At 42.6% G+C, this 27,670-nt stretch overlaps 1 protein-coding gene across 4 annotated transcripts in view; it reads right to left on the bottom strand.

Annotated features, from left to right (window-relative positions):
* Positions 1-13,670: 13,670 nt before the first annotated feature.
* The window catches only part of RUBCN (rubicon autophagy regulator), a 50,250-nt gene continuing 36,250 nt past the window's right edge, over positions 13,671-27,670 (bottom strand). For all 4 annotated transcript variants that reach the window (XM_087818203.1, XM_016199981.2, XM_087818204.1 and 1 more), the window contains 9 exons: positions 22,997-23,057; positions 21,165-21,297; positions 20,398-20,543; positions 19,757-19,821; positions 19,038-19,276; positions 18,461-18,522; positions 17,847-18,000; positions 16,671-16,764; positions 13,671-16,442 (listed from right to left, as the gene is read on the bottom strand). In XM_087818203.1, the coding sequence (XP_087674329.1) occupies positions 16,264-16,442; positions 16,671-16,764; positions 17,847-18,000; positions 18,461-18,522; positions 19,038-19,276; positions 19,757-19,821; positions 20,398-20,543; positions 21,165-21,297; positions 22,997-23,057 (1,133 nt within the window). In that variant the 3' untranslated portion in view covers positions 13,671-16,263. The remainder of the gene's footprint in view (positions 16,443-16,670; positions 16,765-17,846; positions 18,001-18,460; positions 18,523-19,037; positions 19,277-19,756; positions 19,822-20,397; positions 20,544-21,164; positions 21,298-22,996; positions 23,058-27,670) is intronic.

The following is a 27,670-nucleotide window of genomic DNA, read 5'->3' as shown; positions in this document are numbered from 1 at the left end:
GCCAAAGGGTACTAGGTTCTTCCTACTTTAAAGAAGTGTTCACTAGGTTCACAGTAACTGTTATAAAACAATGAAAAACATGAGTCAAATTTATGTTTTATACTTTGCATGGCTGATTCTGTGCACATTTAAATGTGTTTACAACAATCACAGATTTCGGTTTTCCTCCGGTTGAACCAGCGGAGGAGCACACAGGCTGGCAACTGGGAGGCGCCACTGTGCCCTGCGGGCCCAGGTGGGCAGGGTGAGCTTGCTCCATGGACCCGGGGAGGAGGTTCAGGAGAGGTGTCGGGCTCTCTGCCTGATTCCCTTCACGGAGGCAGAGAGGGGCATCCCTGGGAGGCTGCTTTGGAGAAACCGCTGGACCTAAGTGAGCAGGAAGCAGTGAGCAGTAAGCGAAGGCCCGTTCCCTTTCTAGTTTAGTGTGTCCCCAGTTAACCACTATCTCTTGTACATCCACCAAGAACCAGGCCCTTCCACACAGACCTACAGGGCAAGCTCTAGCACACAGGTGAGGAAAGGGGGGCTCAGAAGGGCAGAAGGAGCTGCAGGAGTTCACCCAGGTAATAAACGGTAGAGTCAGGATTTGAACCCAGGTCTATCTGGTTCTGAGTCCGTGCTCGTCCCATTGTATTATGCTGCTTTCTTTTCTTCCCAGAGTCACCATATGCTAGGATGGAGCCCGAGGCCTCTCCTCCAGTGCTGGGCAGAGAGCCCTGGGCAGGTCAGGGCTGAACCAGGACTCAGAAGAAAAGTAAAGAACAGAGAATGATTTAGGGCAGAAGGCAGCAAACTACAGTCTATAAGCCAAATCTGTTTTGCTGTCTGTTTTTTGTACAGTTAACAAGCTAAGAATTTTGAAAATATTTTTAAGTGATTGAAAAAGGTCAAAAGAATAATAATATTTCAGAACACATGGAAATTACATGAATCCAAGTGTCAGTGTCAGGAACCCTGGCTCCTAGCCCTAAACCATGGCTGCGATGGAGCTCCACCCCAGCTCAGGCCTCTTTTCCCCCTTGGGTACTCGCTCCCGGACTCTGGGGCCTGGGAGCCAGAAAGGCAGGAGCAGATTGCCACCACCCTTTCTGGGAGGACCTCCGAGGCACTCACCGTGCTCTGCATCCAGTCGAGATTGCTTCTGGAAGGGCTTGGTGGGTTCTCCATCCTCAACACCATCTGCAGCACCATCTTGGTATTCTGAGAAACTGAGAAACACAGGGTGAAAGCACCTGTCCTTGTCCCTGCCTTCCACCCCCTGCTACTGCCCAATGTCCTCTGCACCTCTCTGCAGACTCCTGTCTGTCCTCAAAAGTCTACATGGGACAGTCAAAAGGCAGGGACACTGCAAGGAAAGGTGGGGCAGTTTGGTAGAACCCAACCACCCCGTTCCCCACCCTGATCCCCAACCACCAACAACTTAACCTCTCCCTGTGGAATCTGGAAAAGTGGCCCAGAAGGAGCAGAGGGGAAACAAAGCTGGGAGGAATGTGTAGGCACTTCGGACATAACATGGACAGAATGCAAGGCTCTCAGGACTGTTGGGGACCTCAGGAGATCACATCCTAGCCCTGGCCTGAAGTACATACAGGGGGTTTACCTGTGTCAATCGTAGCATCCGGCTCTGCCTGGGGCGGAAAAGAGCCTGCGTGTGAGTTCCCAGGCTTGCAGGGGGCATGGTGGTCTGAGCAGCAGTCGGACACCACATGGCAGAATGCATCGCAGTAGCAGCTCCCTCTCTTGCAGTGGTTATCCATTCCAAGGCAGCAGAGGGGCTGGGGCTCGGAGCAGCTGCCTGCAGAAAGGGAAACATTAAAAATAGATACTGTGATATTATTTATAATTTACCACAACTGAAAATAACCCCACTGTCCTTCAAGTAATAATACATCTGTAAAATAGAATACTACTCAGCAATTTAAATGAAAAATATATATATTAGAAGTAGAACAACATGGGTGAATCTCAAATTCATGGTGCTAAGTGAAAAATGACGGATAAAAAGTTTACATAATATAAACTCTATTTGTATGATATTCTGAAAATAAGCAAACTATAAAGACAGGAAACACATTAGAGATTAACAGTGGCTGGGATGGGGCAATATAACTGCTTTATATTGTGAAGTTTCACAACTGAATGCACTTGTGAAAATCCAGTGAATTTTACTGTATTTAAATTATACTGCAATAAAAGTTTCCAAAGTAATTCTGCAAAAATGTAGTCATTATACATTTAAAATATCACAACATACCTATTATATAATCTTACCTAAACATATATGTACCTGTAATATAACTAGATAAAATCCAGTAATACCAGGACCACAAGGTAATAAAAATTGTTAACCATCTGCTTTCAATTTCATTTAACCCAGAAAAGATGGTTCTACCATATGTATGTACCCAATAGATTAGTTATATATGTACTTTATTATTGTGTGAATTATTGTTCTTCTAGCTTCTAGTTTAGAAAGATATCCTCCATACATACTTTTTCCCCCTGTTAATTTCCTTCAAAGAAACATAAATTGCCTTGCTTGACCAGTCATTGGAGAACTTTTGATTTGAATGTAAGGAACTTTTGTATACAACATGTATTGAATGCCTGTGGTTTACTATGAGTGCTAGGTAGTCTCATCAAGTCATTTACGTCTAGCAACCAACTTCAGGACAATTAGATTCTTTATCTGGAAAATAGGAATAGAGATGCTGAAATGTTGAATCATGCTCAAGATTTCTTAGCTAATAATCCAGGACTTTTACCCAAATCTGTTTCACTACAGACCCAAAGTAGTTTTCTTTTAAGATCCCCCCCAAAAATCTTCTAATTTGGAGCCACAGATACATAGATTCCTAAATTACTCAGTTGGTGGAACAGAGTGAAACAATCTCCCAGAAAACTTTCTCAAGATAAGACAAAAACACTGCATCCAAGTTTAGGATTCAGATAGAGGTAACTGAACACTGGAGACCATGCTTGCAAAGATATTTTTTTTTGAGATCTTATATCATAATCCTCAAAACACTTCCAACAGAAAATATTGGGGAAAGTGGCCTGAAAAAATTGTTTCTTTTCAGTCCCATATCATTGCTTATGTTTTCCCCCCCCAAGGCAACTTGTATTAATCTAGAGTCTCATTAACTCATTAAATTCATCAACTTCTCAGAATGAAGTACGGGGCAATTAAACTATTTGTTCACATGTTCCTACACAAAGGTCCAAGAGATGTAATAAACACCGCTTGTTGCTTTGAAAACAGGGAAAAAAAGATATGTTTAACAAACAGTGCTGGAAAACTGTATATCTATACGCAAAAGAATGAATTTGAACCTCTACCTCACACCACATACAAAAGTTAACTCAAAATGGATCACAGATCTAAATGTAAGAGTTAAAACAATAAAACTCTTAAGCAAGTACATAAATGTAAATCATCATGACCCTGGATTAAGCCATGATTCTCAGCTATGATACCAAAAGCACAAGTGACAAAGAAAAAACAGATAAACTAGACTTGATCAAAATTTAAAAGTTTTGTGCCTCTAAGGATACTATAAGAAAGTAAAAAGACAACCCATGGAATGGGAGAAAATCTCTGCAAATCATATATGCGATAAGAGAATTTTATCTAGAATATGTAAAGTACTCCCACAACTCAACAACAAAAAAGATAAATAACCCAATTTTCAAATGGGCAAAGGATATATCCAAAGAAGATATAAAAATGGTCAATAAGCTCATGAAAGGAGACATCATTAGTCATCAAGAAAATGCAAGTCAAAGCCACAATGAGATACCACTTCATACCAACTAGGATGGCTAAAATAGAATAAATAGCAAGTGCTGGTGAGAATGTGGACAACCTGGAGACCCATACATTGCTGGTGGAAGAGAAAAATGGCACAACCACTTTGAAAAACAGTTTGACAGTTTCTCAGAATGTTTAACATAGAGTTAACCATATGGTTCAGCAATTCCACTTCTGGGCATATACTTAAGAGAACTGAAAATACATGTTTACATAAAAACTTATACATGAATGTTCTTAGCAGCATTACTCATAATAGCCAAAAAGTGGAAACAAATCCAAACATTCATCAACTGATGAATGGATAAAACAAACATGATATTCTATACAGTGAATATTGTTCAGCCATAAAAAAGAATGAAATATTTTCCTTCAGTCCACTATACGATGAGGGGGTTTATCTTAAGAGTTGGGGAAAGCAAGGCATTGGCGGGTAAGGATCATGGTCCAGGTGACCTGATAATTCTGTGGCTCAGGTGGGAATAGGCCCCAGGTGTTCTCATGTCCAGGACTCTCAGTACTATTCGCTACTTTACCTTGACCTTCCCAATTGCCTCCTGGTAAGTTAGCATCTGCCTGGGGCTTTGTTTATGGATAAACTTGAGGGCCTTCCAAAGTTTTCATGATCAACAGGGAGCAGGCCTCTGGGAGGACTAGGGCTAGGTGTGGCCAACCCAGCCTGTTATGGAAACAGTGACCAGTGGGTGTCCAGTGAAAGAGGAGCAGTGGCCCAGGAGGTCAGACCTCTCAAGGTAATGGTGGGCTGGGCTGGGCTGGAGGTCTCAGTTTGGCCTGGCTTCTGCCTCACGTTCAGCTCAGGAGCCTCCTGCAAATGATTAGTTTCCCCTCTCACATCATTCCTCTTCCCCAGTGCCCAGTCCAGTGTCAGGTCATCACCAATACCGGGGATGGATCAAAGAGGACTGGAGCTGGAAAAGAGCCCCAGGGACCATCCAAACAAGGGTTGTAGCCCATTTGTGAGTGAGAGATCTATTTGGTGGTCATGACCAGCATTTATTGGAATGGAATGGAATGGAATGGAATGGAATGGAATGGAATGGAATGGAATGGAATGGAATGGAATGGAATGGAATGGAATGGAATGGAATGGAATGGAACAGAATAAAAAATATCACATATACTGTTTATATAAGTGTAAGTTATTTGGAGTTCTTTTTGAAGTTTTTGTTTGTTTTTATATACATGTATGTATGTACTGGGTCACAATGTAAAATATATTTATTAATGTGGACTCTGGCCAAAAAAGCTCGAAAACCACTGATCTAGAAATAGAAAAGCCATTTTCCCAGGGTCATGCTTCAGTGGGGGACAGAGCTGGGAGTAGAACCAGCCACCACATCGTGCTCACGGTTCACATTCAAAAAGCCTCTGGTTGCACTTGCCACCAATCTCGGCCATTCTCTAAACACCCCGCATACTTCTGCTTTTGAGCCTTTGCTCAAGCTGCTTCCTCTGCTTGAAGGACCCTTCCTCCCATAGGCACTAGAAGAAAACATTCTTACCTTTCAAGGTCATGTTTAAATTCAACCTTCCCAGGGTTGCTAAGGAACTAGCTTATTATTCTGAAAATGAGAAATAAAGAACCTTTATCCAAACTTCTCATACAAACAGAAGGGAAAGGTCTTTATTAAAGAACTCCAACTAATAAATGCAGAAGGAATGATAGAATTAGAAAACCATTATTTGGCAATCACTAACAAAAAATAAAAATCTAATTGACAGTCATCAGCAGAGGCTAAAACCATTAGAGAGGGGGTGGAGGGGGAACTATTATAATGGACTTAAAGTGGATGCATCTGACTGATCAAGTTTAACACCAAAGTAGGACAAGTGAACATTGTGTGTTTCCTTCAAGATATCGTGTGTCTCCTGCAAGACGCAACAGGAAGTGCGCAGCTCCACCTGTGGAATATTCCTGCCAAAAGAACGCACCTTAACTACCAGATTTCAGGAAATGCAGAGGACAGAGGGACATCCACAAGGATTCAGTCAGACAAATCTAGAGTGTAAGACATTCTACAAGACAATTGGCCTGATTTCTTCAACAAATAAACAGCATGAAAAAAAAAAGAAAGAAGGGGTAGATCTAGATTTAAAGAGATTTCAGAAATATACCAGTTAAATGTAATGAGTAGACCTTGTTTGGATCCTGATTCAAATAAGCCAACTTACAAAAAAGTCCTTTTTGACAGTTGGAGAAATACACTGATAAGCATTAAATGATAGTAAGTAATTATTTTAATTATTTCAGCTCTGATACAGTATCATGGTTATATTTTTTAAATATGGTGGATAAGAACTTGGGTTGATAATTTTGAAGCTAGCCAATAGGTACATTTGGTTCATTACACTATTCTCTCTACTTTTGTGTGTGTTTGAAAATTTCCATAGTAGTTCTTTTCTAAATAAATTCAATTTATTCTGAGAGGCCTTCCTACATCCCCCCAGCTGAGATTTTAACCTTTTTCTCTTGCTCTTAAAACCTATTGATTTTAACTTCTAACATAGGATGAATCCATTCCTCCATTATTGTTACAGCCTTCCTTTTGGAGGTCTGTGTCTGTCTTCCACACCAGAAACTTGAAGGCAGGGAATGCATTTCTGTATATCTAGGGCCAAATAAATTTTTCTTAATTTAATTTAAAAGATCTGAATTGAACTTGGGCTCCCACAGTGTCCATGGACCAGAAGAAAGTTACAGTTCCTAATAGTCCTGACTGGTACCATCAGAACGATGACAGTACAGCAAGGCGAAGGAAGTCCTCCTCCGTAGTGACCACGCATCCACTCACTCACTCATTCATTCATTTTATTCTACTGAGCGACTCTCTGAACCGGTGCCATGGTGGATCATGGAGATACATTCCACCGCCTTGCCCCCATCCCACCCCCAGAAACACCTTCCAGGAGTTCAGCCTAGTGAATGGAGCATCATTACAAGGAACCAGAATGTCCTCACACTGTACGGTAAGTGCTGTGCTGCAGTTAAGAGAGAGCCACAGGGTTTGGCTTCCTGGTAAGGATCCATATGGCAAGTGGCTCCTCTGTGACCATCCCACTGGCATCAGATCAAGAGGCTAGTGGAGCAAGGGACAGGCCCTAACAGGACTGGGTGAAGAACCCAACACTAGTAGTTCGCACCTTCCAGAGCAATATTCTTTAAGCACGTTTTACAATTTTCTATCAAAAAGGGTGATCCCTGCTAGGGAAGGTGAGGAAGAGGGGCACAGGGCAACCTCCCCCTCCCCCCTATGGCTCCCAACAATCCTGCTCTAGCCCAAAGCCCCACCCAGCAAAACTGAAGCCCTGCCTTTCCCCAAAAGTCCTTTTTCACAAAGCAATTTAATAGCATGTCTGTTATTACTTAAGTAAGTCCCTTAAGGCTCCCACCCCCAATATATTCCTACCAATGACATCTAGCTTTCTCCCCAAAGAAGTTCTGGTAAATACAACTTTATCCATCCACTGCATTTCCAGGGATGTTTGAGCAAACCTAGCAGGTCGGTGCATGGCAGTTGCCCAGTGAGTCGGCCTGTTAATCTGGAGCTGAGTTTGTCACACCACCTTCCTTCCTTCCCGCCACCCCCGACCCCCAATAGTGCACGTTCGAGAGCCCTACGCTACCTCTACTCACAGGAACCCCTCTTGACGCTCCTCTGGACTCCGCAACAAAAACAGACCTTCCTAAGCTAATCACTAAAGGACATCTTATAAATATAAAGATAGATCCACAGAGAAACCACATTGCACTGGCAGGTGTTTAGTAAGTGAATAAATGAATTACTGAATTAGTGAGTTAGTAAACATTAGCTCCCAGAAGGTAGATCATGCCAGGGAAAGAAGAAAGAAAGAAAGAGAGAGAGAGAGAGAGAGAGAAGGGAGGGAGGGAGGGAGGGAGGGAGGAAGAGGGAAGGAGGGAAGGAAGGAAGGAAGGAAGGAAGGAAGGAAGGAAGGAAGGAAGGAAGGAAGGAAGGAGGGAGGGAGGGAGGGAGGGAGGGAGGGAGGGAGGGAGGGAGGGAGGGAGGGAGGGAGGGAGGGAGGGAGGGAAGAAGGAAAGAAAGGAAGAAAGAAAGAAAGAAAGAAAGAAAGAAAGAAAGAAAGGAAGGAAGGAAGGAAGGAAGGAAGGAAGGAAGGAAGGAAGGAAGGAAGGAAGGAAGGAAGGAAGGAAGGAAAGAAAGAAAGAAAGAAAGAAAGAAAGAAAGAAAGAAAGAAAGAAAGAAAGAAAGAAAGAAAGAAAGAAAGAAAGAAAGAAAGAAAGAAAAGGAAGAAAGGAAGAAAGAAAGAAATCTAGGAGCCGGGGTCCCTTTGACCTGCTAGCCTGGCTCCTCACCTGGCTCCTGGTTTGGGGCCGCAGGACTCAGCCACAGCAGGAGTAGGAGAACCAGCCACATGGCTGCAGGCATCAAGCAGAAACCAAGTGTTTCAGGGACTAAGGCTGGGGCTTTAAATACCCCATTCCAGTAAGCTCACTTGGTATCTGCACCCCTGGGGAGGAGCCAGCTCACCCCCCCAGGCAGAGGGTTGGGGCGTGGCATCTAGACAATGGCACAGGTGTCCCAGCTGCTTGGGATAGCTGGCCCAAGCAGAGGTAATACAGGCAAAACAAAACAAAACAAAACAAAACAAAAAACTCACTATTTTTCCATCTCCTGGGGCCTTCAGGCCTGTGAGAGAAGCAGAATCAGAGAAACCAGAGTGACGCAAGCTGTCAGGGACTTTGGAGATATCTAGTCTGACCCTCCCATTTTATAGATAAGGATGGTGAGGTCCAAAGAAGACAAGGGGCACCCATTTTCACACAGCTCCAAAAAAAACAACTAAACAGACCCTGCCGGATAGTTCAGTTGGTTGAAGTGTCATCCCAGTGCACCAGGGTTTCGGGTTCAATCCCTAGTCAGGGCACATACAGGAACCAACCAGTGAGCACATGGGTGAGTGGAACAACAAACTGATGTCTCTCTCTCGCTTCTCTCTCTCTCTTTCAAATCAATCAATCAATAAAAGTGTAAAAAATAAAAATAAAAAAGGAACTGAAAATGGAGATAAGTAATCTATCAGATGCAGATTTCAAAACACTGGTTATAAGGATGCTCAATGAACTTAGGGGGAGAGTCAATAAACTCAGTGAGAAGATCAACAAAGAGACAGGAAACCTAAAAATGGAGATAGAAAACATAAAAAAGAACCAGTCAGAAATGAGGACTACAATAACTGAAATGAAGAATGTACACTTCAGGGAGTCAACAGATTAAACAACGCTGAGGATCAAATCAGAGATTTGGAAGATAAGGAAGCAGAAAATACCCAATCAGAACAGCAAAAAGAAAAAAGAATCCAAAATAAAATAAGGATAGTTTAAGGGGCCACAGGGACAACATCAGCTTATCACGTGTAGAAGAATGTTTTGGGGGTATTTTAAAGCAATAGCTGTCTTGACTTCTTGGCGGCCCTTCAATATCTGTATACATTTGTACGTATGTGCCTCTCCCTCTCCATTTCAAGGGAAAGAATTTTTTTCCTAATATAAAACAAAACTAAAATTAACTCTTAAAATAATTTTTAAAAATATTAATATGACTGCTTTACAGATATTTCAATAAGCAGAGAAAAAGAAAAAAGATCACCCCACAATCTCATCATTTCAACAGAACTACACTTATTTTTATGTATTTCCTTCCTTCTTTTATGTATTTTTCTCTCCAGGCATATTCTTCCATAGTTATAAAAATGGTGTATATATACATTTTAATACGTAAACTTCTTATTTCTGAATAATTTTAGCTTTCCAGAAAAGTTGCAAAAATAGTTTGAGAGTTCTTGTATACCCTTCACCCAACTGCAGTTTTCCTTAATGTTACCATCTTTCCTTTTTCAAAACTAAGACACCAACTTTAGTACATTACTTTGAATAGACTTTATTCATATTTTACCAGTTTTTGCCTCTAATGTCCTTTTTTCTTTTCCAGGATCCAGCCCAGGGTAGCACATTTCATTTAGTCCGCGTGTTCCTTAGGCTCTTCTGGTCTGTGAGAGGTACTCTGTCTTTCCTTGTTTTTCATGACCTTGAGAGTTTTGAGGAGTACTGGTCAGGTATTTTGTAGAAAGCCCCTCAAACTGGGTTTGTCTTATGCTTTGTCATGATTAGAATAGGATTATGGTTTTTTTTGGAAGAATATCACAGAGATGATGTGCTCAACTCATCAGGGTGCATGGCCCCCCTAGTGATATTAACCTTATACATTCAGTTAAGGAAGGGAGTGTTTGTTGGCCAGGTTTCTCTTTTATAAAGTTGCTATTTTTCTCTTTCCATACTCTTTTCTTTTCTTTTTTTCAGATATATATTTTTTAAAATATATCTTTATTGATTTCAGAGAGAGGAAGGAAGAGGGAAAGAGAGGGATAGAAACATCAATAATGAGAAACATCAATAAAGAGAGGGATAGAAACATCAATAATGAGCCGTCATTGATCGGCTGCAAGCCTGCAACTCGGGCATGTGCCCTGACCAGGAATGGAACCAGGATGGCCTGGGTCCTAGGTCGACGCTCAACCACTGAGCCACGCCCAGCAGGGCTCTTTTCTTTTCTTTTAAGCGAATCACTAAAGGGGAGCGGGCTTAAGCTCCATCTCCCAGAGGGATAGAATTTACATATGTTGTTTGGAATTCTTCTGTGAGGAAGATTTGTCTCTTCTTCCCTATTTATTTATTTATTCCACTATTTATAGCAGTGTAGACTCATGGACATTTGACATATACTTTTTCCTCCTTTATTTTTTTTTCACAATAAGATTGTGTTATAAGATTTTTTTCCATGTTACTATCATGGTCTTTATAACCATCATTTTAATGGTTGTATCTAGTAAAATGATGGTTATAATGATGGGATACTTTCCATTATTAACTTTGCATTCTTATAAATTATGCTGCAGTGAACATCTTTGGAAACAATGTTCTATGGTTCTTTGTATTCCAGTTCTGGCATGGTGTCTGGAACATGGGAACATAGTAAGCGTTCAATAGATGCGTATTTGGGATGGATGGATGGATGCTGGTCTGGCAATGTAAACCAGTGGTCCTTTGAACAGTCCTCTCACTCTTGGCCTATGAAGATCTCAAGTCTAAGTTAAATGTGGAGAAGAGAAACATGAGAACTTGCTGGAAATCAAGGTCCGGCTTCCTGTGAATCACACTTAGTTCGTAACAATAATCAAAGGCCCTTAGGGCAGAGTAAAGATTTTGTACTGTAGGCTAGTTTCCTACCTCTGGTTGGAACACATTTGGATATTTTATCAGCTTCAGCAGCCTCACATGGCTCTAAGATTCTTCTTGCGGCTTACCTTGTAGACAAGAAGATTTTAAATACTTAGTGTGTCTTTAGGACATACAAATATCATCAAATCTCCTGGTTTAGTCCCTGGCAAGGAAAAAACTACCCATTGAATAATAAAGTGAGTGAGGGACATTTGGAATATTATCTACTCTGATAATGACTGCTGGACAAAACAGAACAGAAATGGCTGCAGAAAAAGTAGCCGAGGGAGGAGAAGGGGAGTGAGAACATTTTCATCACTTGAAGAACTGGGAAAGTGACCACCGTAGATTTGGTGGTAAGAGATAAGGCAGCTAAGAGGGGAGGTAGTCAGCAAGGGCAGAACATGCTGCCCCTTGTCTCGCTTCTGATCATTGTTGCTCCCACTGAGAGGCAGGGAGGGATAAACATCGTCAAGAACAGAATAACCCCCAGGTGGTTCTCCCACTCTCCAGGAAGGGTCGTGTCTGTTTATACAGAGAGCTAATGAATAGTTGAGCCCACACAGACTCTGAGGGGGTAGACACCCACTGAACTTGTCTACATTAGAGTCCCCTGCAGATCCCTGATCAGGGGGAAGCAACAGGGACACCTTAAAGGCAGACATGCAATGAGACTAGAGAGCCCCACGGTCAGTTGGCTTCACATTCACCTCAGATTTGGGTAAATGTTCTATTGAGGCTCTCTCTAAAAAAAAAAAAAAAGTATCTTTATTGATTTCAGAGAGATAGAAACATGAATGATGAGAGAGTCATCATTGATCGGCTGTCTCCTGCACGCTTCCAACTGGGGATCAAGCCTGTAGCCTGGCCATGTGGCCTGACCGGGAATCGAACTATGATCTCCTGGATCCTAGGTCGATGCTCAACCGCTGAGCCACACCCGGCTGGGCCTATTGAGGCTCTTTTAGTTGGAAGAAACCAGGCCTGCTCATGCTGGTAGTAATAAGGTAAAGAACCATTATTACAAAGATCCACATGGCAAAGAGGAAAACTGACCAAATTCACCTGACTTTAGGACCCCAGTGACAAGGGAAAGGGAGGCAGCCAGGATGCACATATGTAGGCTGACCCTGTCAGGGCCTGCTTTCTCTCTAGGACCTCAGCATGGAAGGGTTTGTGATGGGTCTTTGGTGCTATCATTGAATTTCTGCAGAGGAAGGGCTGCTGAGTTTAGGGTGATTAAAGAGAATAGGTGTCTGACAGTGGTAGATCAGGGCTATTCCTGCAGCAAAAGTAATCCTTATCAGCAAGGATCCCCAAAGGGTCATTTCATCTGTCCATTTGCATCCACATAGGATGGTTCCTTACATTTGAATGGCCACCTGGCAATTCATTCATTCATTCCATTCATTCGTTTGTTGTCCTATTAGGGAAAATACTAAATGACATGACTGTGTGAAAAGTGATCTAACAGGAGGTTTAGAAAGTGGCAAGGGCTCACCAGGGTGAAAACAGAACACAGTTAGGGAAACCTAGGATGTAGCTGAGTTAGGTCTTTGAAGGAGGAAAGATCAAGGTATATTTGGGAAACTGCTAGTAGTTCAGGGAATGGCAGATCTGGCCAGGGGAAGGGATCAAACTTTATGTGCCAGGGGAAGGGATCAAACTTTATCATGGGGAGAGATATACTGGTTTTAGGCAAGGGAGTGTGACCCCACAGTAATGTTTTCTGTCTCCCCCACCCCCACTGCTCTAATCTCTTTATCCACACTATGGAGGGCAATTTGGAAATATTTATAAAAATTAAAGGTCTACGTACCTTTTGTGACAGTCATTCCACTTTGGAGAATTTACCCTACAGATAAGAGTGCACCCGTGTGAAATGATATAGGAAAAGGTTTTTCATTGCAGCATTGTTTGTATTAATAAGATTGGCCCTAGCCGGTTTTTCTCAGTGGTTAGAGCATCGGCCTGTGGACTGAAGGGTCCTGGGTTCGATTCTGGCCAAGGGCATGTACCTCAGTTGCAGGCTCTGCCCCCGATGGGGTGAGAGAGGGAGACAACCAATGTCTCTCTCACATCTCTTTCTCTCTCTCTCCCCTTCCCACTCTTTCTGAAAAGCAATGGAAAAAATATCCTAGGGTGAGGATTTAAAAAAAAATAAGTAAAAGATTGAAACCCGGCCAGCATGGTAGAAACTCAGAATCAGCTGCTCACAGAAGTGGGGACTAAAGCATCTAAGACAATCCAGATGTTGTGGAGAGGAAGACATGCCTCACCTTAAGTGATAGTTACAGCAAAGGGATCTCACACGCGAACAGGGAGCACACCCGTGCACTGGGAAGGACTACATGCCACAACGCCTTTTACACACGAAGAAACAGAAATCCAGAGAGGTGATGTGATCTGCACAAAGTCACAGAACAAGTCAGTGACAAAGTTCCAATCCACTTTTCCTGACTTGTAAGGTCCAGTTTTCCCAGCATTATAAACACAGAAACCGCGTGAACTTTCAGACAAGCCTTCTTTACAGTGGACACTCCATACTACTTCCTGATAGTCAAGCAGGCAAATAAAAGGCAGAACTCCATTTCCTTAGTTTATTAAAGAGGACAATGAGCTGTTAGGTGTGTTTGAATTACAGCAAGTTGGAATCCAGTTCAGAACATGAGTTGTACACACACAGAACACCTCAATTTAGACTCTTGCTCCTTTTATGTTAATTTAACAAAACGCTCTAAAGCCTTAGCAGAGAAAGTCAATTACAGCTTCATTTAAGTGGAAAATATTTGCCTTCCACTCTTCCGCTGTCTTGAATCTTGTCTCCACCTTGTAAGCAAAATTGTTTCCCTTTATTTATAGGAAAGAACACTTCCTCCCTCCCATTTCATTCAGAAGGAACTCTCTTCAGTGCATTCAAAGCTTCTCCCCACATCAGGGATTTTCAGATACTGGCAAGTTACAAAGTGCTTTCAAAATATCCCACCCTCATTCCTCTCTCCCTCTACTACCAAATAAATAAATAAATGGGTATTTGGACAGTGATGACAGCAGAGTGTCAGGGTCCTTAAAACAGATATGCAACCTAAAGGGATACTGGGGCAGGGGAGGTGAAGAAAAATAAGTGGAAAATCAGGAGCATGTAAGATTGTTGAGCTCAGCTTTGGAAACCGTCAGCATTTTCCACCCTTTGATTCTACGCTAATATGAAACAGGTGGCACAATAACAAGAGGACGTCTCTCCTCCAGTGTAGTGACTTGGAATAGGAGCTGGGTTTGTCATTTCAACCAAAATTGGAAGCAGAGCTCCCCATTTTGACAAACCCTGAATCCTGCTTAGTGAGCCTTAAGTTTGATGGGATCATTCCCAAAGCTCCATGAAAGACAAGGGAGCTACTGGTCAGTCCTTCAAAATGGGCTGGGCTGGAGACCTTAGCTTTCAGTCTCCCCCACGAACTGAAAGAACAGCCTCAGGGTCCTCCGGCCTGAGGCAGCCTTCAAATCCCAAGTTTGAGGCAGAGGGACCTACGCCACTGGTTAATTCCTCCCTGCAGCTCCCTCTTGTCCCGGTGGAGCCTCAGATCTGACCATTTCCTTACTGCCCCCTCTACTTCCTGTGAGACTTCTGGTTGCCTCCAGCTCAGGCACTTAACGGCTTCCACCAACCATGTGCAACTTTCTGTTTAGCTTCCTGGGACAGCACACACACCAAGTTTTTTCTACTAGCAAGCAACTACGGAAAGACAGGTTCACAGGAAGAAGTCAGTTCCAGAATTAAAATGCTGTGGGTTTTAGTTCACAGAGCTGCCAGCCCTTGGAGCAACAACCCTAACCAGTGTTTTACATACAGTCAGGAGGTACAGTAACTAAGAACACCACAAACATATACATGGTCCCATTGAAAACTTTTCCCGTCAAAGCACACATTTTAAAAAGGGGTGTATGTGTTAAAGTTAGTGCTATGAAAAGGATGAGCGAACATATGACTATCACCAGGCTAAAGAGTTAAGTGCATAATTGGCAAAAGGCTCCTATTATCCCAAGAACACAGGACCATTCACACTCACTTCCACAAATTGTCAAGTTCTCTAAATCTTCACTAATTGCAGGAAGATTTTCCCCAACTTTGACAAAAAACTAAGGTAAGAGATCAACCACCAGAAGGGTCCCAAGCTCCGTTACAGGAAAGGGAAAGAGAGAATGGAGTTGGGCCATACTTTTACTCAGAATCACAATGACCTGAGGACATAGTGGAAAGAGACACACAAATAAGATGGGGGATGGGGTTTCTGTCCTCAGTTTAGGATGGCATCAGGGACTTGCCTGAGCTTGAAAAATCACACCTGCACCAGAACTAGGGGCCTTATCACCTAAGAGACCAACAGCTCCTCTGACTGAATAAATTCTCCTTAAGCAGTGGAGCTGCAGCCTCACTTATGCCTAGTGTAAGGCTATAAATGGGCCTGGCCTAAGTAGTAATTCTGTTCTTTGCTTCAAGCCTACCAGGGCAGATAAAGATAGTCAGCTGTGACATCACCTGTGCCTAGAAGACTTCAAACAAGGAAGTTATGGCTGCCTCTTTGAGGTCTCTGTGGATTCCAGGGTAGTAATAATCCTGTCTCTGTGGCCTCAAAAATAGCTAAGTAAGCTGGACAGAATGTCTACAGTGTAGTCCCATTCTCTGCTGCTTCTCCTCAGGGTACAGTCTGCCCCTTTCAGGACTGGGAGAGAGAAAGCTCCATCCTTCTGTTTCAGCAGCAAAGGAGAAGTGAGTTGGTTGAGACAGGCCTGGCTCAGAAGCTCCAGAACTAAAACAAAACAAAACAAAACTGGAAATGATGCTTTTGATGCAGCTGAAACCAGATCTGGTCCAAGAGAAGAATGCTGTGGATGTCAGAAGTAGTGGGTCTCAGTGTCCACTCGCGACAGAGGCACTGGAAGCTTCGCTCTAGGACCCATGTGTCAGTTCTGATGGAAATACCTGGTAATTACAAATTGTCACAGCAGACTGGACCCCACCAACCCAACAAAGGTTGGCTATATATGGACATTAGACAAGTCATAAAAAAAATAATAATGATAAAAATAAAAATAAAGTGGGGAAAGTCCTTCAAAGGGTGGCTCAGTTCTGCGTTATATGTGACCCTAGCCCCTAGGAAAAGGGCTTAACGTGCTTTCTTCAGGTGGTCTCCAGAGTGGTAGCCTCTAGGGCCAAAGCTTCAGTGGGTTCCTCCTCATAGTCTGACATGTAGGACTCCAGGCTCTGCTTGGCCAGCAACTCCCGCCGGGCCTGTAGTCGTTCACACCGGGGACAGCTTCCAGACTTGAAACAAGCTTTATGGTAACACGCCTTACATTCTATTCAGGACGGAAAGGGGAGAGAGAAGGGCACAATTTGTATTATCTCAAGCTGGAAGCAGGTTGCTGCTACAGCCTCTTTTCATCTCGTGGCCCAGGGCGCGTGTGGTGAAACACAGGGAGTTGCTGAATCAGGCCAAACTCTTACTAACAGGGGTGGCCGAAGGGAAGTAAACTAGCCTTGTGCTCAGTCTTATCTGCCCACCCACACCGGGCACCAGCTCTCACCTTCACAGGTCCGGCACTTATGGAGCTCAAAAGGGAAGATGATGTCCTCCTCGTTCTGACAGAACTCGCAGATGAAGCCCTTGGCTTGGCAGAGCTGGGGGGAGGGACACGCAGCAACATGAGGAACAGCACGCCAGGAACCGGCACAAGAGTGGGAACGAAAGCGAAGGGACGGGCAAAATATGAGACTGGAGTGGGCTCTAAGGTGTTCTCCTGCCTTCAGAAAAGAGACCCAGGCCAAACTCAGAAGTATGACAGGCAAACTAGGACCGGGCTGGGCAGTGTTAGGCACAAGTTTCAAAAACTCCAACCATGAGAATTGGCTCCCAATGTAGAGATGAAAAGTAGAAAGGAACAGTGCCCAAAAGGCTTCCTGTAGTCAAAATTCCAGTCTGTGTAATGATTTTATTTTTAAATAGGAACCACAGCCAATTAAGATAAAATGTGAAGGCAAGAATATTTCTCCAAAACACCACCCAGCCTTGAGTCATGTTATAGCTAAATCTCTCCAATGCCCCTGCTACACGGGGTCTCCGCAAATGCCCCATTTTAAGCTCTAATTCTGGGACTATCACAGGAATACAAACTAGGCATATTCTAAAATGAGAAATTGTAAAAAGAAATTTCTGAATTTCTGGCATGTTGGATATATCAAGAACAATAATTTGAATCTATAGAACAATTAGTTAAAACTTGTAAAATACTTTCACATAAATTATTTCATCAGTCCTCAAAAATACTGAGAGGAAAGGACAGTGAGTATTAATTCTGAACTTCATTTTTAGAGACAAGAAAATTGAGGCTTACTTCAGAGAGAGCAAAGCATTTCCTTTGGTCACAGTGACTGAACATGATAAAGTTGAGACCCAGGCCCGCTCCAGATGCTAACCCAGGTTCTCCTCCCCCATCGTGACAATTTTTTAGTGACAGCCTGCTTAGAACTGCCCAGTTATACAGGGGCAATGCCAGCACCAAATCCTCTTCTAATTCTAGATTCTTTCAATCTGGATGATTTAGCTGTTCACTAACCCAGGGAATAGCAATCCTGTCCAGCTTCTCTCAGTGTTGACAGGCCATTTCAACTTCCTGGAACTAAATGGCAGGAACCCAGGTCCACCCCACAACCTGTATCCCTAAGCAAGGATCCAGCTGAGTTCTAAATCAAGGCTTTCTTACCATGCATCGCTCCACATGGGCAGCCCCTGCCCTGGTGAGCTCAGCAAGCTGGGGCCCCAGCTCCCCCTTCCTGGTTGCAGTCAGGTCATTCAGCGAGTACAGGTGGAGGTCTTCTGTCAGGTGGCCTGGAACTGTGTCAAAGGAATCCAGAAGGCTACGAGAGATGAGGGGAAGTGGGTGGGAGCAGGGAATGAACACCTTGTGTGGCACATCAGAGTAGAGGGATTTCTATTCAAATGCAGGATGAGGGAAGAGAAGGGTTCCAGGCAGAGGTAAAAAAGTGGGCAACACTCAGCCAGCCCAGGTGTTCCAGGCCACCCCAACCCTCCCACACTACCAGGTATCTGGATGGCAGAAGTGACTTTTATACCCTTTTGCGGAGTGATTCATACCAGCTTTCAAAGAGTGGTGGGCCTGCAAGTATAAAATCACCACAATTTCCCCTTCCAGAAAGAAGGATACAGGCAGTTACTATTCCTCATTCACCCTTTCTGGAATTTTCTGCAACATCCCCCTACTCTCCTTCTTCACATAACAAGGGCCAATTGCTGGGACATGTTTCTTTCAGAGACATTAACTCAGCCAGAGGCCTCTGGCCTCCACACAAGACTTACTCTTTGGCCAATCGGCATGTCTTGAACATGTTCTTCATGTGATATAGCTGGATCCGCAGCAGCTGAGGAGACAGACATTGTCGTGGTGGGTGTGGGGTATGAAAAGGAGAGAAACAACCATTAGACCAGTACCTTTAAACCCTGGGAGCCAGACTGTTCTCTGTACCTACAACTCAACAACTCACTACAAAGTGACCTCCAGTCAGCCCCTCTGCTAGGTCAGTCTGCCAAATCATATACAGAGCTAGGAGCCGCTAAGAAATCCAGAATTCAAATTTCCCACCTGATACCTTATTCTCCATTCACAGAATTTTCAGAGAAGGGAGAAATCCTGCTTTTGCCATTGAGTGCTATCTATAGCTTCAGAGCTGCCTTGGAAGGTTTTGAATTCTAACTAGACAGATACCTGGGAAATGGCAAGAGAAAGTACACAGAGGAAGAGAAAGTATGAATGATGAGATGGTTACAGCAATGACATGGTGACAAAGAGAAGTGTGGTGATCTTGGGGAAGCCTGTACAAGCACAGGGAGAGGATGCAAAGGGTAATCTATGATGTGACCTTTTCAAGGGTCTTACCCGAACTTGGTTGAGCAGCTTGACCTTCCTATAGAGGGCGCTGTTGATGTCCTGCACATTGAAGAGAGGATCATTCCAGATCTTAATGAGCAGATCCTTGGAGAAATTGCTGACATAATACTTGCTGAAGTCCCACTTGCGCAGAACCCGGCTGGGGATAACCATCTGGGCATTCTCATGGCAGCACTGACAGAAGTACTTGCCCAAGTACTCACAGTACCGCAGCCGCTTGATATAATCTGGAGAAAACAGGAAGTCAAGAGGTCAGATGTGGCTTTCCCATCTATAAGCTGGTGAAGCAGCGCTGCTGTTGCTTTTGAAAGAGCAGGAAGGGATAGCCAGTGGGCTCTAGCCACCTCTATTTGAGCTCCCAAAGCTGGCAGAAATCCACATAGTGGGGCCTGTGGTTTCTGGGTATCACCCTCTAGGCAACTCAGGAAACAAACCCTACCAGAGTTGGTAAGATCCAGCCTCCAAGAACCTGGTCAAAGTACCCAATTTTCTCCAGTACACAATCCTGGTAAGTGTTCCCAGAAATAACTTCCCTCCACTGCCAGTGTGCTTGCCTAGTCTTATCCCTTCCCTTCCAGGCCCTTTCCTTCCTTTTCTCCAGTTCTGTCTGTCACCTCCTTTTACTACCTCTCTGACCAACCCCCCTGCCCAAGCGTGTGAGAGGGTAAAGCCTTGGAGTCAGTAAGGGGGTCAGAGAAGATACTCACCAGGGTCAGTCCGGATGCCACATCCAGCACAGCGGTAATTTTGCTTGGCCACAGCAATTTTCCTCCTGAGGAAAGGGGAAGGAAGGGATTGGCATTACCAGCAGCGTGAGGCCTCTGGGATGTAAAGGATGAGGGTACAAACACAGGGGTCTTACTAAGGGTGGGAAGAGAGGGGCATTCACCTATTTTTTAGAATTGGACAAACTGAACCTATTGGGAGAACCAATTCAAACCAAGGATTAGAAGGTTAAAATTTAGGTCTAGGCAGTGACTCTCCCCAGTAGTGAACCACACTTCTTATACATATGTAAGAGATGAGAAATAGTCAAGAAGAGAGAACAACATAAAAGAAAAGCAATCATCCATCTTAAAAGAGAAGAAAAACCAGTAAGCTCACAGAACTACTGGGAGGAAGGCAACAGGTTGGGAAGGCCAATGATAAAAGACTCATTTCCTGGTAGCTCTGGGAAGGAACGGTAGCATTAAGAGTAAGACTTAGAGACAAGACAGATAACCCTCCTCTCCCTCTTAGAATTGTGTGGGATGTACTGTTGGATGCAGAGACGAGGGGATGAGGGAACAACCCTGACAATCCAAAGAGAATATATCTTTTTCAGAGGGCATAGCCACTGGCTACTCACGTTGGGGCTGGATGAACATTAAAAATTATCTGAGGCCGGGGTGGGGCCCACTCCAGGTTGCCACGAACACGAATACGCAGTTTGTAGATGTCAGCATGCTGCCCATCATCTGGTGAGATGGGCAGTGAGTCGGGGATGGGCAGGAGCTGCAGGAGGAAAACATGGGGTGATCTACCATGAACAGTCTGGGGGAACACATATTCTGGTCATGAAAGAAGCATAGTCAATGAAAGAATTCCAGGAACATCATAGATAAGAGCTTCAGGGAACCTTGGCCCTTGAAACTGTAAGGCACCAGGCTACTAGAAGTGAGGGCCTTGGTTCCAAGAAGCAAAAGGAACAGGAACAGCATCCAGTGTAGTGGCACCAATTGCTGATGCTGCCACAGAACCCAGGTATCCCCAGGTGCTTCGTGCCTTACTCAACTCCAGAGCAAAGAAGAATCTGAATAATTCGCTTTTTCACAGTGTCTCAAAGGTGGTCATGCACAGGAGTTCTGCCTCTGGGTCTAGTGAGCAGTCATGTGGAATAAAGACAGTGAAGGAGCCATTATCTCCTGTTTTGACAATTGCTAGGGAAGACCTAGGCAAGTATTCATTTGTTCATGCATTCATTCAACAAATTTGTAAGAATGACTTCAGTGAGTAAGGAAGGAAACACATAGGCTCATTCTAGATTGGGGACATGTAACAAAGAGAGCAATATCAGAAAGGCTCACAACCTCCTGGGGCTGGACAGAGGGTGGAGAAAAGAGCTGAAGAATCTACCTTCTGAGGTGCATCATGCTCTGGAACTAGCCACTCTAGCTCCGAGGCGGCTGGGAGCTGCATCCCCTCAAACTGCTTCAGGAGCCCCATGGCCACTGCCTCAGCAGATGTGGAGTGGAGGAAGCAATGGGAGCTGGAAAGGAGAGATTCAAGTAAGGCTGAACATAGAGAGAAGACAGGAAGATGGGAGCCTTCCCTTCAGAACCTGGTACCAAATGCAGTGACTTCTGGGCTGACACTTGCAAAACCCCCAGTCTACTAAGCTTCTTTTCTCATCATCTTTAGACACATGTGTATAGTGGAAACTATACAGGTCTTACAGTCCTAAGACTGTGGCTCATATCCCACTTACAAGCACTGCATGGCACTGCTAGTTAAGAATTCTGTATCACTTCCTTTCTTTAAACTTCAGTTTCTTGCCCGGCCGGGCATGGCTCAGCGGTTGAGCGTCGACCTAGGATCCAGGGGATCGGGGTTCGATTCCCGGTCAGGGCACATGCCCAGGTTGTGGGCTTGATCAATGGCTCTCTCATCATTGATGTTTCTGTCTCTCTCTCCCCCTCTCCTTTCCTCTCTCTGAAATCAATAAAGATATATTTAAAATAAAATAAAATAAAATAAAATAAATAAAATAAACTTCAGTTTCTTTACTGCAAAATGAGTAAACTGCTTCGTGGACTATAAAGGGCTACTGTTACTCCCACATGAGCTACTATAATGTGGAACCTATCCAATTTGATTTCACAGTTAGAAATCATGATCACTCTTTTCAATTGTGGGACCTATCTTCTGGGGGCCTCTGATATAATCTGTTAGGAAAGAAGGAACAATCCACACAGCAAGCTTTGTCTCCACCAGAGCCCACCCACTTTGAACCACTGATCTTCTGCTCTCTTTCCTTGGGCTTGCTACCATCAACCAGGCAGGCCCATCCTTTAACCTTGCCTCTGTGAATCTGGATGGCTTCGTCCATTGTCTTTCCCATCCATGTGCCAAGAACTGGGTCTGTTTCTCCACATACCCCACGGTTTTTTATTTATTTTATTTATTTATTTTTTAAAATATATCTTTATTGATTTCAGAGAGAGGAAAGGAGAGGGGGAGAGAGAGAGAGAGAGATAGAAACATCAATGATGAGAGAGTCCTTGATTGAGCCTGCTACCCGGGCATGTGCCCTGACCGGGAATCGAACCCCAATCACCTGGATCCTAGGTCAACACTCAACCGCTGAGCCACGGCCGGCCGGGCTATTTATTTTATTTTTCAATTACAGTTTACATTCAACATTATTTTGTGTTAGTTTCAGGCATTCAGCATCGTGGTTAGATAATCATATACTTTACAACGTGATCCCCCAATATTTCAATTACCCACCTAGCACCATACACAGTTATTACAATATTATTGAGTATATTCCTTGTGCCGTACTTTACATCCCTGGACTACTTTGTAACTACCAATTTGTACTTCTTAGACCTAGCAAGTCCACTTCTGGGTATATATCTGAAGAAACCCAAAACACTAATTTGAAAGGATAAATGCACCCCTATGTTCACTGAAGCATTATTTACAACAGACAAGACATGGAAGCAACCCAAGTGCCCATCAATAGATGAGTGGATAAAAAAGTTGTGGCATGTATATAGAATGGAATACTACTTGGCCATAAAAAGAATGAAATCTTACCATTTGCAACAGCACGGATGGACATTATGCTAAGTAAAATAAGTCAGACAGAGAAAGACAAATACCATATGATTTCACTTATATGTGGCATCTAAAGAACAAAATAAATGAATGAAGGTTTTATTTATTTTTTTAAAAGTACTTACACGGTCTGGGAGGAAATCAAGGATTTGTTGTTTGAGGCTGTGCTCCTTCTGATGTCAGCATCTAAATGGAAATCAGAGATAAGGGGAGTAGGAAATAGAAAGAGGGGCGGTAAGGGGTAATAATGAAAACCTTTCCAAGCTATTGCCAGCTAAGCACTCATGGTGGCAGCTAGGTGCTAAATTCTATGCGGGATAAGTAGCCAAGTCCCTGTGAAGCTCTACACATAATTTATAGTTTGGCTCTGTTCAAGTCACAACCAGGCTGAATTAGTGACAGTAAGCATAGCATTGAGAAGGCCAAAGTGACTACAAATCCAGGTGGAAAAACAAACTCAGATTTGGTGCAAAACAGTGAACAAGAAAAGGAGGAAGCATCCTAAGGCACACAGCAACACACTCTCTACCAAGCAGAAACACAAAATAAATTACTCTACTTTCTCCCTCATTCTCTAAATCTCAAGCCCTCTTAAATAATAAACTCTCAGAGGCAAGAACTCTATCTTGCTCTTTTTCATAACAGAATCAGTACCTAACCCAGAACTTGGATCACAGAGGTTACTCGTTAAATGTATGCGGAATTGGAATTTTGCTTCTAACAGCTGATCACTATTGCTATCACCTCTGAATGTGAGAAGTCTTCTATATCTTAAGAAAGCTTCATGGAAAAATTTCCTTCCTGTCTGGTGGTACAGGGAAGAAAAGGACTTCTCTATGGCTTGGCAACTCCCTGGAGATGCTTGATAACCAACAAATTTTCACAGAGTTCTTCAACATGATCTTTAGGCATAATTACAGAAAACTATGGCAGACTTTTCAACACATATTTCTGCTAAAGGATTTTGAAGAGGATTTCTAATAATGATATGCCTGAACCTCCAGGGACCTCATCTAGCCAAATACTTAGATGAGGGGAATGTGAAATATACCAGTCATGTTCAAGAAAGGCAAATAGAACCTATTCAAGTCATGAAAACAAGACTGTTCAGATAAATCTAATCCCTCATTTCCTTTGATGCCCAGTGAAAAGATCTTCTTTTCCTAATTAAAACCTACACAATGATCAATCTACTGCATTCAAGCCCCTCAATAGAGCTTACATGACATCACTGCACTTGGCTATGAGTAGCTCAACTGTTCTCCACATTTCCCCTTGCTCTCTCTTTTTCATATGTGCCATTAGATGATAAAATCTTCATGTGAGGAAATGAGATTGTGTCCAATTCTTCTGTTTGGCCCTAAAATACTTAACACAGGGCTCTGTATACAAGTATATATTCAAACAATATTCCTAACAAATCAATGTCTTCAGAGCTATATACACAAGAGAATAGAATTAAAATCTGTCAATTTTCATATGCTCTCTAAGCATAGAAAACTCAAGACAGCAACATATTTGACTAGTAAATAACAAATTTTACTTTTTAACAAATAAGTTCATATATGTCAAATTATCTGTCTGAATTTGTACCATCCCAATATACTGCTAGTTGTCTATTCCATTCTAAACAGTGCTAGTAGAGGAGAAAAAAAATTTTTAGGCAATAGTAGACCTTCATGGACCATTTGGTTTGTACCATTTATTTAAATAATGTTTACACTGTTTTGAACTGTACTTAAGTCTTGCCTTGTCCTTATAAAACCCTCAGAGTGTTTTGTACATAATAGGTTTTTAGAAACCATTTCCCAAATAAATGATTAATTGGCTAAAAGCAAAAAGCAAACTTTAGCTTGTTTGGGAGTGATTTAAAAAAAAGAGAGAGAGAGAAAATCTTAGACAGATATCCTTGAATAAAGAGCTAACTAATATTGTTACGTTAGGGCCAGACTATTAAAGAAAAGAGGAGAGGTGATTGATATTTCATGACTGCTAAGGAAACCATCATTTCATAAAAACTCTTCAGCAATTCTTCATCCTCAAAGATAGAAAGTCTTATTTTCTTTGAGAGAAAAAAAAGCAGTCTCTCCTTTTCGGAAAATATAGCCAAGTCACGCTTCATCGAAAATATAGTTAAGTCATACTTTATCATGTTTCTTCCTTACCACAGGTGCAATGACTTCCTACCTAATCACAAATATTCCTAAGAGTGTGGAAGACCATACAGGTCTGGATGTGAGGATCCTACCCCAGGAGTGGAGGGGAAAGGCAGCACCTGATATTATAAGAGACAACACCTGACACTGGTCCAGGACCATGAAGGCCTGAGGTACTAGGATTCTGCAGCATCCTGTCGACTCTCTAGTCAGTTTAAGCAGATGATTAAGCTAATGTGAGTGGAACACTAGCTGAGTATTTGGATAAAAGTAGACAAGGATCTAAGATAATTAGGGATTAAAGAGAGAGGAGGAAGCTATTCATCTGGATGGATTAAATGTATCCCAAATGAAAACACTTTAGAAAGAAGTCTGAGAAACTTGCTTTCCAAATGGAAGTTAACATAATTATGAAAAATTTTATTGATTTATTGACAGAAACTGATTTCAAATGCTTCTGATGTACTACTGACTGAAAAAGCTAAAAAATATAAAAATAATGACATGTTATAAGAATAATTTTTGCATGTCCAGAAACTAATATATGGATGATCATGGAAGAACTGGTTAAAATCTTGGTAGCAAAGTCAACAAAGGCATAGGAATAGAGTCAACTTCAGAATTTATCGGCCAAGTTAGAGGTCGGTTTCCACCCTGCTTTCCTTCTAGCAGATAAGGTTATACCCAAAACATCACATCTAGAAAGCAAACTCCAGTGAATTTTCTGTAACTACTGATTCAAAAGGAAAAACTTCAGAATGAAGAACCACAATTATTCTTATTAAAGGAGGAAAAATTATTAAAAAGGGGAGGGTAGGGAGAAGCAACTGATTACCTTGAATTGGATATAATTTAAAAACTTGTCACAAAATATAGTTCATGAACTTTCCTCTTTATGTATTCAATTTATTTCCTTTCAGCTCCAAACTTGTCCTTCTGTTTGTCTGCTCTGTGATAGTGGAGCTGGACTTGTAAACATTCATCTTTTGCTAGCTGGTGCAATGTTGAGCTTTGACAGTAGAGGGCACTGGAGGGACACTGGAGGAGGAAGGGGTTTCTCGAGCTGGTTCTTGTGTGCTCCTCTAGACAGACGCCTGTACTGCCTGTGACTCTCCCCTGGGTAAGCATGCCTTGAGGCAGCTTTGCAGCAGAGTGCCACTAGTGGCACTTCTCATTAAAAGGCTTCCCTTGGCACCTCCTGGAAAAGCTTCACAGCAAGAGGAGGCTTCCCATAAACCTCTTCTGCCAGCTCCTCTGAGTTTTGAGGCATGGCACCTCCCTGTGGACAGGAAACCTCCTCTAGCACCCCAGGGAATGATTTCCTGGTGAGGGCCACTGGCACGGCACCTCCTGTGGACAGCATCCCCTGGCATACTCTCAGGGCAGCACTGCAGCTTCAGAGAAGTTCTCTACCATCCAGTGAGCCAGGAGGTCTGAATCTCAACCTTGGAGATGTGGCCCTCTTCGACATTTGTTCCCACCCAGGGTGCTCTATCTCAGCCCTAGGGATAGTGACTGCTGCCGATATCTGCTATTCCTGTTTGCTCTACCATTCTCTTTACTCCTTATGAGTCAGTTTCCCATTACTTTGATCCCTCCATTATAGTTAATAATTCTTTATATTAAACTTTCCCTACTCAAATTACTGTGTGGTTTCTGTTTCTTGATTGGACCCTGACTAGATACATATGCCCAGAAGACTGAAATTCTAGAAGAATCTACAAAGGAAGATAATGAAGAATTCATGCAGCTGTAATATAAGAGGATAAAGGGGGCTTTGGGGGTAAAAAGAACAATAAAACACTGAAACTAAAGAAGCTGAAAAGACTATCTGGAATTGGGAGCTTATGAATGATATCAAACCAGTGTGGCAGACACCATCAGAAGAAACAGGTAAGGTAAAAGAAGCCAGACACAAAAGATCATATATTGTATGATTCCATTAATATGAAATGTCCAGAAAACATAAATCTACAGAGACAGAAGGTAGATTAGCAGTGGATGGGGGCTTGAGGTGGAAACAAGAATAACTGTAAAGGGGCACTTAGTGGGAGATGGTGAAAATGTTCTAAAACTAGATTGTGGTGATGGTTGTACAACTTGGTAAATTTACTAAAAATTATCATACACTTAAAGTGGGTGAATTTTGATAGGTAATTATACTTCAGTAAAATTGTTTTTAAAAAAGAAATAGATGCTAATGAATACAAAGCTTTCTATAATCGCAAGGTTTATATCCACTTTATTGCTAGGAGGAAGTAACTTTCAAATCTATTTCCTTCATAAACACTTCTGTTCCATATGGTTGACTTGATGAATTGGGATCTAAGAAAAGTAACTATTTATTAAAGAATATTTATTATAGATGATGTCCATAATATGATTCTCAATTTTTCCAAGGATATATGAATTCCGATGACCCTCCTATAATAATATCCCAACAGACTTTTCAATAGTGTAAATCACTTACGGTGATCAAAAAGAAACCTCTAGACATGATCTGTAAACTTCTAGAATTGATAAAAAAGATTGCTAATAAAAAGCATAATGACATTTTTTAGCAAGAATTTGGTACCAGTTATAACCTTGATTAAAGGCCAGAAACAGATGAAAAGAAACAGAAAGCAATAAAGAAATCTAGAG

This window comes from Miniopterus natalensis, chromosome 6 (genome assembly GCF_054644295.1).
Source record: "Miniopterus natalensis isolate mMinNat1 chromosome 6, mMinNat1.hap1, whole genome shotgun sequence".
In the NCBI taxonomy this organism is placed as follows: domain Eukaryota; kingdom Metazoa; phylum Chordata; class Mammalia; order Chiroptera; family Miniopteridae; genus Miniopterus; species Miniopterus natalensis.
This window is presented reverse-complemented; position numbering and strand designations above follow the sequence as displayed.